We start from the raw sequence: 12,030 nt of genomic DNA on the forward strand, positions 1-12,030 counted from the left end.
CTGTAATTATACACAAGTAGAAAAGCATAGCCGTTTTTTTACTTATTTCAATGTGAATGCTTGAAGAATGAAAATCCAGCCGTTGCTTCTTATTGAAGAACCAAAACCACAACCAATGTTGAGATCATAAAAAGCCTAGGTTCTTCTGGAGTTACACTAATGAAGAGGCAAGTAGTGAAAAAATACACTAAAAACTCAAAAGACAATGACATTTATAACCTTTACTTTTTATTGGAATTACAACTTATTTATTTGCCTCTCCATTAATGGAGAGGAGTCTTACTTGTTCTTCTGTATCTCCTCGTACTAGTAGTAGATAACTTATTTATTTGACCACTAAAAATATGTCATTTACTATTTTGTTTAGTTTTAAAAATAATTTTATAAAAAATGATAAATAGAACATATCTCATTTGATTTCAGAAGATACTTATGTCCTTGTAATGTGATATATTTTATTCTCATTTCAGAATTGCCTCTTACTACCTTTGTTTTTTAAGTCTGATGTTTTTTTTGTCTTTGTTTCTCTCTGTCTGGTTTTTTGCCCATGACAGGATTAGAAAACAAAGATCTTCCTGATTGTGTTGACCATGATGTTGAGAACTCAAGGAGCAAGTTACCAAGACACAATTTTGAGCCTAATAAGGAGTACCCAGATAAGAAAAATGTTGATTTTTTGAGAGATTCAGAGATGGGTGTTGATAAGATTCTTCAGTCAAAACCCACTGCTACCAAGTTTATTGGTGCTAGCTCAGGGTTTCAGGAACTGACCTTCAGTTACCTTTGTGAAAACCCAAAATTGAGTCTTGCTGAGAGAGAGAAAAGGTTGCTGAATTCCAAGGAAAAAGTGAGCCACAAAGGTAAAGAGGTTGTTGATTTTTCTGAGAATTCAAATCAGGATAGAAAATGGGTGGAAAGAGATTTCTTGAGCTTGAGTGAATCAAGAGAGAATTCTTCAAAGAGATCAATTGAAGAAGAAGTTGAGAAAGAAAGTTATAGGGAGAAGAAACCAAAGATAGAGACACTTAATCTCTCTCTTGCTTTGCCTCATGTTTCATTTTCTCTCACAGCTTCAAATGCTTTGCAGAATGGTGCTGCTGCTGATCAACAACCACTTAGGCCTAAGGCTACAAGGCCTTCAACTACTACTCACACTTCATTCTCAAATGATTTTATATCACCTTCTTTGTCTTCTTCTTATTCTCACCAATTTTCACATAACCCAAGTTGCTCACTTACTCACAATTCAACTGAGAAATTTGACTACTCAGTAAGCAAAGATGACCATATTTGGAATTGTGGTGAAGGGACTAATGGTTCTGTTCATAGCAGGTTCAAGCCAATAGGAGATGGAGGTGTTTCTTTCTCTAATCATGGTGGTGGTTTTAGTTCATTTATGCAAGTTAATAATCAACATAAAACTACCAGTTCAGATAACCATTCATTTTTTCCTTCTGAATTTCCTGCTAGACCAAGGTTTGAAATTAATTCGGGGGACTCGAGGGGAAGGAATTCCTAGAATTTGAGAGTCTTGGAAGGTTTTGATGGTGGGAAGATAAGGAAGGATTCTAGGCCAGAGAGAATAATCAGAGAGATTGTTCATGAGTCTGTACTTGCTATGGCAGTGACAGTTCAGGAGCTAGCTGATGAAGTGATAACATCAACTAAGGAATATTTGAAGAATCTTATTGAGAAGAGTGAGAAGAAAGAAGAATTGGTGAACCTTCAAAACAGTCTTGAGAGAAGATCTGATCTTACTAAGGAGAGTCTTTCAAAGTGCCATAAGGTGCAATTAGAGGTTCTAGTTGCTGTCAAGATGGGGCATGCAAGCTTCTTATATGGTAAAGTTAACTTATTTGAGATGGTGGAGATTTTCTTGTATAGGAGATGCAGAAATGTGAACTGCAAGAGTATTGTTCCTGTTGATGATTGTGAGTGCAAGATTTGCTCCGGGAATAAGGGTTTTTGCAGTTCTTGTATGTGTCCTATCTGTTTGAACTTTGATTGTGCAAGCAATACTTGTAGTTGGATTGGTTGTGATGTTTGTTCCCACTAGTGCCATGCCACTTGTGGCATTCAGAGAAATCTCATCAAGCCCGGGCTTAGCTTGAAGGGACCTTCGGGTACCTCAGAGGTGCAGTTTCATTGTATTGGTTGTGGACATTCTTCCGAAATGTTCGGGTTCGTTAAAGATGTGTTTGTGTGTTGTGCAAAGGATTGGGATATAAAAACCTTGATGAAAGAGCTTGACTGTGTAAGGAGGATTTTTCGGGGAAGTGAAGATCGCAAAGGGAAGGAATTGCATGTTAAAACCGATGAATGCTGTTAAAGCTTCAAACTAAGATGGTTTCTCCTATAGATGCCTACAGCCACATCATACAATTTTTCAGCTGTAAGTGTTTGGACCGTGGTCTTTTGTTTGCATGCTTGAATTCATGACTTCATGTTTTAACTTAAAAGCTAAAACCTTTATTTGCTCCATGCACCATTTAAATGGTAATATTGCACTATGAAAATATCATGATTTGCCTAGGCTCCTCAATGATTAAAAGACAGATCCATTTTATTTAATTGACATGAAGCTTTTGCAAGCATCACTTGATAGTTGATATGCTAACCTTTCAACTCTTCAACCTATATATTGTTGAATTATTACCTACATGCAAACTAGTTGCCTATTTTTTCTCTTTTATTTTTATTATGTGATGTGGTAGGATTGTCGATAAGGGAGAGCTTGAAGTTTGCTATGGTAGAGGGAAAACATTACTATTGATTGATACTTGATAAAAATACTTCGTTCATGAAAGAACGAGATTTGTAAGCTTAAATTTAGATGATGCTTTTTTTATCATAGATTGGAGAAATAAAGGCGTATAAATGATCTTTTGACACGGAATTGTCTATACAACAATTCATCATGGTCTTCTAATGCTTGATTTGCATGAACAATGAACTATGTAGTATATTCAATGTTCATGCCTTCTATGGTAACAAATTTGGTGTGACTATATGTGCATCTGCTTTCCTCCCTGGTTAAAACTTTTACATCTTATAATAGGTACTTGAACTGAAGTGCTTCATTTAATATAGATAGTGTAGGAATCTACTACTCCCTGAGAACTGCACTTATTATTATTGTTACTTTCTTTCCTTTTGTGAACTTTGGAAGGAGTAAACTGGAAAGATGTATATAAACCTGATTAGCTTGTAAGGTACATTTTGCTGTTATCTCTTTTGTTCTCTTGAATGTGTTTGATGAAACAATTCAAACTACTTGTGACCCTGCGCTTTTTTCGATTGTATGTCCTCTTGTGTGGAAGGTTTTTTCCGTTTTAATTCGGTTCTTCTTTAGCTTTTTATGATAACTGCTTTTTGATTAATTAAGGTGTCGATAAATGATACGTGATATCTAAATTTCTAGATATAATATTTCTGATATACATATGCGGATAGCATGCCGAACTTTCCTGCTTCTGCGGTATCTTCAAGGGATTTGGCAACATCTCAAGCTAACCATTCAAAGGATACACCATCTCTTTCAAAATCTAGTTCTCTAATACCAAAATATCCTTATGACATGAGCTATTATGGGTCACATGGCCTCAAACATTCCCTCTTAAGTGAACTAAAAACCGAGTCTGATTTCCATTTGGGGGCTTTATTAAGGAAAGGTGGAGTCGAAAGCTTGGAGAGTGTAGTGCGGATAAAGGAGGCAGAGGCGAGAATATTCCAAACCAAGGCGGATGAAGCGAAGAGAGAGGCGGAAGGATTCAAGAGGATGATCAAGACAAAGGCTGCACAGATGGAAGAAGAATATGCGGAAAAACTTGGCAAGCTGTGTTTGCATGAGACCGAGGAAACGCAGCGGAAGAAATTGGAGGAACTAAAAGTCTTGGAAAATTCTCATTATGATTACTATAAAATGAAAATGAGAATGCAAGACGAAATCACGGGTTTGTTGGAGAGAATGGAGGCAACAAAGCAGTAATGAGTTTAAATTGTTCTTATTGTTTTCTTCTGACATTTTCTTACTCAGAATATTGATAAACTGTGTGTGATTTATTGATCTGCTACCATGTCATTCTGCTTGTTCTCAGAATGGATGATTTTAAATTGATAAATTCAAGTATTGGGTGTTTCATCATTCTCTTTCTTTCATAATAAATAAGAAAGTTTTCCTTCATAAATTAAGAGGGCATAAAGTTTTTTTTTTTGCCTAGGATGTCTTCATGGGAATAATCAAAGATTAATCTCTCTAGAGTCACAATAGAGATTGAACTTTTTTTGCCTGACTAATTAGTGTTTACCAACAAATAAAAATTTATATTTTAATTTTATTTTATTTTACAAAAATAATTCATTAAATTCACATGTTTAAATATAAGTGGGCGGCACATAATTAGAGATACTAAGTTGGGAGAGATATCCTTATCATGATGTTATATGCAAGAGCAAAATGTTTATATTGAGACAATAAAATGTGAAAGTCTCTTGTAAATGTCATATCGGTGTTGCATATAGTTTTATGAATATTGATTTACTGTCTCAAAGTTTGTCTCATACGCATATGTTTTACGCTAATAAAAAAAATATGATGTCAATAAAAAAAATTATACATATTATTATTATTATTATTTTTGCTTGTGGTATAGCATGAGACCAAATCTGTGATCTAGCTTTATCTTTCTCTTATAAATTTGTATTATGATTTATCAGGAACAACTTTAATAGGCACGTTCATGTTATAACATGGGACACATCATGAAATTAGGAAACGCAAATTTACTAAGGCTAATATGCTAGGTAGATTCTTTTAGGCCAAGGTGACATTATATGATGTTAATCAAGTTTTTTCATCTTCAAAACCATTGGTGGTACTGATAAGGAATATGTTAGAAATATTATATTTATGTATTATTTTTCTTTTAATAAGAAACTAAATTGTCCATTTGTCCTAATCTACTTTTGCACCTTAGACAAAGATACTCTAGTAGACCAGAGAGAGAAACTGTTTGACATGGTTAGTTTTATTACCTAAGTGGGTGGAGCATAATGGAGGATAGTGCTCAACTAGAACTATGCATATATATAATTATAGAAATACATTTCTTCTTCATTTCATGTGTTATTATTTGTAATTGATTAAAAATATATATTTAAATTTAAAGTTTAGTAATTAAGTATTTTTCTGACAGTTTTTAATACAGAAGATATGTTATGTGTGATCATAGTTCTAGGTTTTGGTTATTTGGTCACCATTGATTGCGGCTTCTACGTGTACCAATGTGAAGCTTAAAACTAGTTCACTAAGGTGGTAATGGAAGGGAGTATATATGTTTTTTTTCTCATTCATATCATTGGGTCCAGTTTAACAAATTAATTAATCAGCTCAAATTGGACACCATACGTTTTATTCTTCTATAATGTTTTATTTATCGATCAATAACATGGTTCTATAACGCTGACTTTTAGCAAACTAATTATTACATTCATTTATAGAGCATGTTGTGATGTTGGAAGGTTTAAGAAGATTGTCATTCCAATACTTGTAATTTAGAGAAAAAATAATAATAAACGAGCATATTAGTGAAAATAGTCATAATCAAGCTTTAATCTTAATACCAATCTGAATTCCATCGTACTTAGATAAATGTAATAAATACTCTATTGCTATTATATTAGTTCACTCTTTCTTATATAAGCATATTTTAGGATAATATTTGTTCTCACTCTTTGTACCACATTTATGTGTTACTCTTACTCTTGTGGTACATAGAATGTTACACCTTACAACACATGTTATTAAAAAGATATTAGTTCATGAACTCTCTCTAGTGACAATTTTTTTTAGAGCATATAACTTTGATTCATCTTACAGCATATAACTTTGAGATGTGGGGTTGTTTCAATTCCACAAGTTTATTACTACATTTAGTATTAAAACCGATAGAGAACCACATTGAATCAACTTAATTTTTAATATGCACAAATCTAAACCTTTTGAATTAAAGAACATATGTCCCATTACGGTACGTTGGCGAGTTGTGTTTTAGAGAAGAAAGAAGGAAAGAGGAAAACTTAGGAGTTATAAAATATACTTGTGATAAACCTTCCATTTTTCATTTATTCCCTTTTAAAATTCAACTTACAAACAAACCCTAAGAGACTAAAAGAAAATAACAAAGAATTTATACAAGAAATTTCCAGTAACTAAACAAATGAAATACAAAATCCAAGAAAAAGAAAGAAATGCTGGATAAATTCAATATATAGAGTGGTGGAGAAATGCAAATAAATCATGAGCCAAAATGGGCCAAACTAACTGTTATATCAACAAAAATACCAAACACGAGAATTGCTAGGCCCAAGAAATTGATCAAACGAGATTCACTTTGGTGTGGTTTTAGCATAGTAAACCTCTCCATCAAACCAGTTAGTGCAGCACATATTGCCATGTACAATAGTGCTCTACCACCAGCTATGTGCCATGGTGCCACCCCAGCCCTTTCTGCCCTGGACCCTCTAAACATGAACGCAAGTCCTAAAAGCCACTGCATGCAACAACAAGCACATCCAATTATGAAACCTTAGACTAATAATAAATATGGTTTTAAATTGTGCTTAGTATTGCAGTCATGATTATAGTTATTTTGGTTATTTTGATGTGATTGTAGTCGTTGCAGTGTAAATTATTTTGTAATTAAAAAAACATTTTAAATTCGACACATTATGATATGGCTTGATATGGTCGGATGTGGTTTGATGCAGTCCAATGTTATTGTGTTGATGTTCAACGCAACCACATCATTGTAAGTTGAAGTGATCCATAATTTGAATCACTACTAATATATAATGACTAGGAATTTTATCTACATTTGATATAGAGAAATTTATATCAACCTCTCATTATTTGACTTCATTATACTCCAAATTTTCCATTATTCTTTAAGATTCAACTTGTTTTTCATGCTAAGAACATAGTAATTACACCAAAATCTAATGCAAACAAAATTTAACTATAGCTTTTAAAATAAAAATATACTAGTCTAATTAAACTAAACTTTAGGAAATCTGAGTATACTTTCATGAAATACATATCATTGGGGTAAATTATACCTGCACACCAAACAAGCAGAAAGTGGCAATGCCAATCCATGAATGGAGGCTATAAACATCTTCCAAATTCACCATATCATGGAACCTGAAAACAGCACATATACCAACAATCCCAAGAACTATAGCAATCAAATGAAGTGTCACGTGAATGAGTCTCTGTGTTTGCCACTCGCCTGGTACTGTATGGTATGCCATTATTGCTGCTCAAATTTAACACCAAACTAATCAGTGAAGAAACTAATATGCTATTCCTCTATGGGACATAAGAGTATCAAGTTGTTCAACACATCTTGTGTAGGTGGTAAATTATTTAGTTCTTGAGGGGAAAGAAAATTTCTAAGTTGAAGTAATTTTTAAGGGTAGATGTCAATGTAGATTAAAATGATTAAATTATACTTTTGGTCTATATATAATGTTCATTTTCAACTTGATCCCTATATTTATAATAGAAAAACATTATACGTATTAGATGTACAATTATTTTCAATTTAATAATTGCCATGTATTATTGATTAACATGTTTGAAGTTAAAAAAGAATGCCAAAATTGAAAAATATTGATACATATAAGCATAAAAACTAAAAATAATTATTGCATATAGGAACCACATTGAACATGTTTAGTCTCAATGGATCACGATTATTTTATGTAATTGCCATTTATTATTGATTAACATGTTTGAAGTTAAAAAAGAAAGCCAAAATTGAAAAATATTGATACATATAAGCATAAAAGTAAAAATAATTATTGCATATAGGAACCAAATTGTACATGTTTAGTCTCAATGGATCACGATTATTTTATATAATACTGATACTTTAGCTCTAACAAATAATGTTATAACAACAATTGGTAATGATCACGAAAATAATTATAATATCAGATTTGAATTATTTTCACAAGTACGTTGGATATAGGACTGACAATATACTTTAAATTAAAATAAAAAATTAGTCCTATAATTTGATGCGAATTTAATTTTGGTCCTCTGCATATATGCCAAACATTTTTACCGTTTTGGAATTTAGTCTATCCCTATAGTATCGGTCTTTATATTTTTCACTTATTTGAATTTTAATCCTTACAAAGTTACAATGCATATTTACAGTTCCAAAATATTTAAGTATTAGTCCTGGAGTGATAAAATTTTAATTAGTATAAAGTTATACAACAACAATCAATCTTTTATCCTATTAAATATGGTTGGCTATATATATCTAACAACGTCAAAATATTCTATTTTAAATTATGTTTGTGGACAAAACATTTTAAGTCTTTCTACTGTAAAGTTACAAAACCAAAATAAAGTATATCAAAACAAGATTTCAAATAAAATAAAATTGTAGGGACAACTTTTTCGATATAAATACAGATGACAAGGGAATGGAATGAGAGTAAGATACCTTGACCAGCAAAGAAAATGAATCCCAAGAACATCAGTAAAGGGTGAACCTTCAAAATAGAGTATTAATCAATATATGTATAATGTGATTGCTATATACAAAATAGAGTATTATACATTATTATTATATCATTTATTATTTATATTTTATTATTATTGACTCTTAAAAAAATATATAAATGAATGATAAATAATGTATTGACATATACAAAATAGAGTATTATATATTATTACTGTTTATAAATATTTACACAGAAAACATGTATACTCATAAACAAATTAAGAATAAAATTAAACAGAAGAATAGTGTTACATTGAAGACACGAAGTGGGTTGTCAGAATCATATTCAATCCCCTCACGATAATGCAACAACCAAACAAGCAATAGGATAATAGCAAGGATACCAAACAAATGTGCCAAAACTGATGTTGTATAAGAACGCATCTTGTTGGTTTCAATAAGATGTAGCAAATGAGTGACAAATTTTTTATTTGATTATGAAGTAGTGAAGTTATTAAGGTTTGGTACTTTGGTTCAGGTCTTAATATAGAGTTTTTTCCTTTAGAAAATGTTCATAGAAGGGATTGCTTGATATCTTGGTTTTGGAATTTTGAATAAACAAAACTTTGGGCTTTAGCAAGCATCTTCATCTAGAATTTTTGGCAATTCTTGTTGCATCAAAAGCATATGTTCTTAGGTATGATTATTCTTGTCCTATTATGGAAAACTATATAAAAACACCATAAACTACTTTGTGTTCTTTTAAAAATAGTCATTATGAATTATTTTTTCTTTCTACTTATTAAACTTTAACTATTGATTAAATTGGTCCATGTATAAATATAATTTTAAATTAAGAGCACCAAATTTTTTAACTCATGTATTTTTTTAATATTGACCGTTAAATAATTACTATTTTATTTTAGTGTTGTATATATGATATTTAATCATTTTTAACTTTAAAATTTACTTATTCTCTCCTTCTAATCAACTATGTATTTTGATGATGGTTTCCTCCGGATATCAATACCGATTAACTTACAATGTTGCATTACCACTATTGTTAGTCTAATTGCAGCGATTTACTTGTTGTATATGAATAATTTAACAATATATTTATACATGAACTAATTTCATCAATTGATAAATTTTAAGGGTCAATTAAGAAAAAATAAAAATTTATAGTTACTACGTACAAAAAGTATAAAGTTTAAAGAGACTTTATACACTTTTTCTATATTATATATTCTTTTTACATTGGAATTGGTATGGTATAAGTGTGAGAGTTCTACACATTACAAATCAGGGGTAAATTTAGATTAATTTATGTGTACAAATGTAACTTGTATACTAAAACATAATATAGAAAAGTGATTAACAATGTTAATATATTATTAGTCTACATACTATACTAGATGTACCAAGTCCAATTAAATTAACTTAATTCTACTGGAAGCAATAAATGAAACAGATCAATGAAAATTAAAACGAATATAGTCATGTCATGTTCCTGATGTTATGTTCTAATATTGATGATTAATGAAAAAAGATATATCGGGTGAGGTGAACCATTTCCAAATAACTTTACATATAAATATGTGTGCGTGAACTGTGAAATGTATCTAAAATTAGAGAGAGTAAGCTTTTAAAGGCAAAAGAATTCCAAAAAAGAAAAGGCTAGCTAGCAAAGTGAAGAAAAGAATGGGGATCCGAGATGCAACTTTAAACTTTAAAACATTCGTATTCTTAAATCCTAGCAGCAGGCATCTTAGTGGACAATGGGGTGGAATGAGAATTGAATACTTTAACATTTAATTTCACCATGGAGGTGGGAGCAGAAAATGTGATCATTTATAGTGATTCACAATTGGCATTCTCACATATCACATACATCTATAAACTAAAAACTCACTGCTGATAAAATACTTAAAAAAAAGTAAAAGAGTTCATGTCAAAATTGAAAGAAGTAATTATCTAACACGTCCCCAGAAATTAAAATACCCAATCAAATATCATGTCTAAATAGGTCAGCAATAAAAGCCTGGGTAGCAATCGGTCAGCCATATAAGGTATGTATCGAAGCCCAAATCTCATGGCAATAACAAAGTTGGATCCACCAACAAATTGGATGAGGCTAATCTGACAAAAAGAAGGGATTAACTCCACATATCAAGCTTAGGTAAAGCCGAAATCGACCCAACGAGAAAGATTAATGGTTGTGTGATTCATTTTCACTAAACACATGAAATAGGGAATTTGTATGTGATGTCCCCCAACTAATGATAGTGCTTTGGGAAATCTAGGTTCTGGTAGGTTTGGATGCATCTTTCATAGTGATTAGTGTTTTAAATTGCATCAAACTTTGTATTAGTGTTTTAAATTGCATACCACAACTATAATTGTAACTATAATATTGTGATTTATGGAGTTTCTATAATGACATTCCAACCACAATTAAGATCACGTCATCTGAATTCAGTAGCAAAGCCACTCGAAGACCATGTACAGCCTAAAAAAATTGTATATATTATTCTTATAATTAGTATTGTTTGCACTGCTTGATTATATAAAATTTTATCAATGCCATTCAATTCTCCTATTTTTATACATCTTGGACCACTTAACTACTTTTATTAAACTAGATGGAAATCTTCTATACCACTATTTTTCTATCTTTTTATAACATGTCAATAAACATATATCAATTGGCAAGAACTAATAATCACCAATAGTACTATACTAAGAACTCCTCAAAAACTAAACTATACTAAACTATACTAAACTATACTAAACTAATAACTATACTAAGAACCTTTGGCAAGAACTAATAATCACCAACAACCGTGCCAAATTTGGTCGAGGCTGTACCCGATGCAAATAATATATCAATTAAAAACAATAGTACTAGGAAGTGACTCCTAGGTCATTTTCCCAGGATTATCTTTCAGGAAAAGATTCAAATACCTTATACTCACACACATGGAGGGGTTTATTGTTGAATGGTATAAACATAAAGCGATGCAAAAACAGTAAATAAACAGTGTAGTAAAACGGCTAAATCCTTTGGATTCCTTCGTTCACAACTCAATCCTTAGTTTCAAAAGATCAAAATCAGATTCTATCCATTAACTTCCTAATTTGTTGAGAATCAATCAACTAAGCGATAATCAATTCACAGTTCCATAACTCAAGCTTCTAACTAAGCAAAATCAACATAAGCATGGAACGTTAATAAATTCACATAAACTAAGCATTCATGCACTAACGAGTAAATCAACTAAGTGAAGATTAACTCACAAAACATGTTTCTAAACAATGAGATTAAGTAAACCACATACAGAAATAGGATAGAAGAATTCTACATAAAAGAAACCGAAAATGCATTAATAGAAAAACGTCAAGAGTTGTGATACATTCTCAAAGTAATTTAGTCTAGAAGTTTAGTCTTCCATGAAGTGGAAGAAGCCAACCAAAAATGAAAAGGAAAACCAAACCCTAGTAGAGCAAAAAG

The 12,030-nt window shown here is 31.3% G+C and overlaps 1 protein-coding gene and 1 pseudogene across 1 annotated transcript; one reads left to right on the forward strand and one right to left on the reverse strand.

Annotated features, from left to right (window-relative positions):
• LOC109359839 lies at positions 486-4,141 on the forward strand (annotated as a pseudogene).
• On the reverse strand, positions 6,256-9,029 carry LOC109359845 (probable transmembrane ascorbate ferrireductase 3). Its single transcript, XM_019604541.1, has 4 exons — positions 8,832-9,029; positions 8,520-8,568; positions 7,117-7,316; positions 6,256-6,551 (listed from the first exon to the last, which is right to left on the reverse strand). Exons 1-4 carry the CDS (start codon positions 8,961-8,963, stop codon positions 6,297-6,299), a joined length of 636 nt encoding a protein of 211 aa, XP_019460086.1. The 5' UTR covers positions 8,964-9,029; the 3' UTR covers positions 6,256-6,296.

This window comes from Lupinus angustifolius, chromosome LG01, assembly GCF_001865875.1.
Source record: "Lupinus angustifolius cultivar Tanjil chromosome LG01, LupAngTanjil_v1.0, whole genome shotgun sequence".
Lineage (NCBI taxonomy): Eukaryota > Viridiplantae > Streptophyta > Magnoliopsida > Fabales > Fabaceae > Lupinus > Lupinus angustifolius.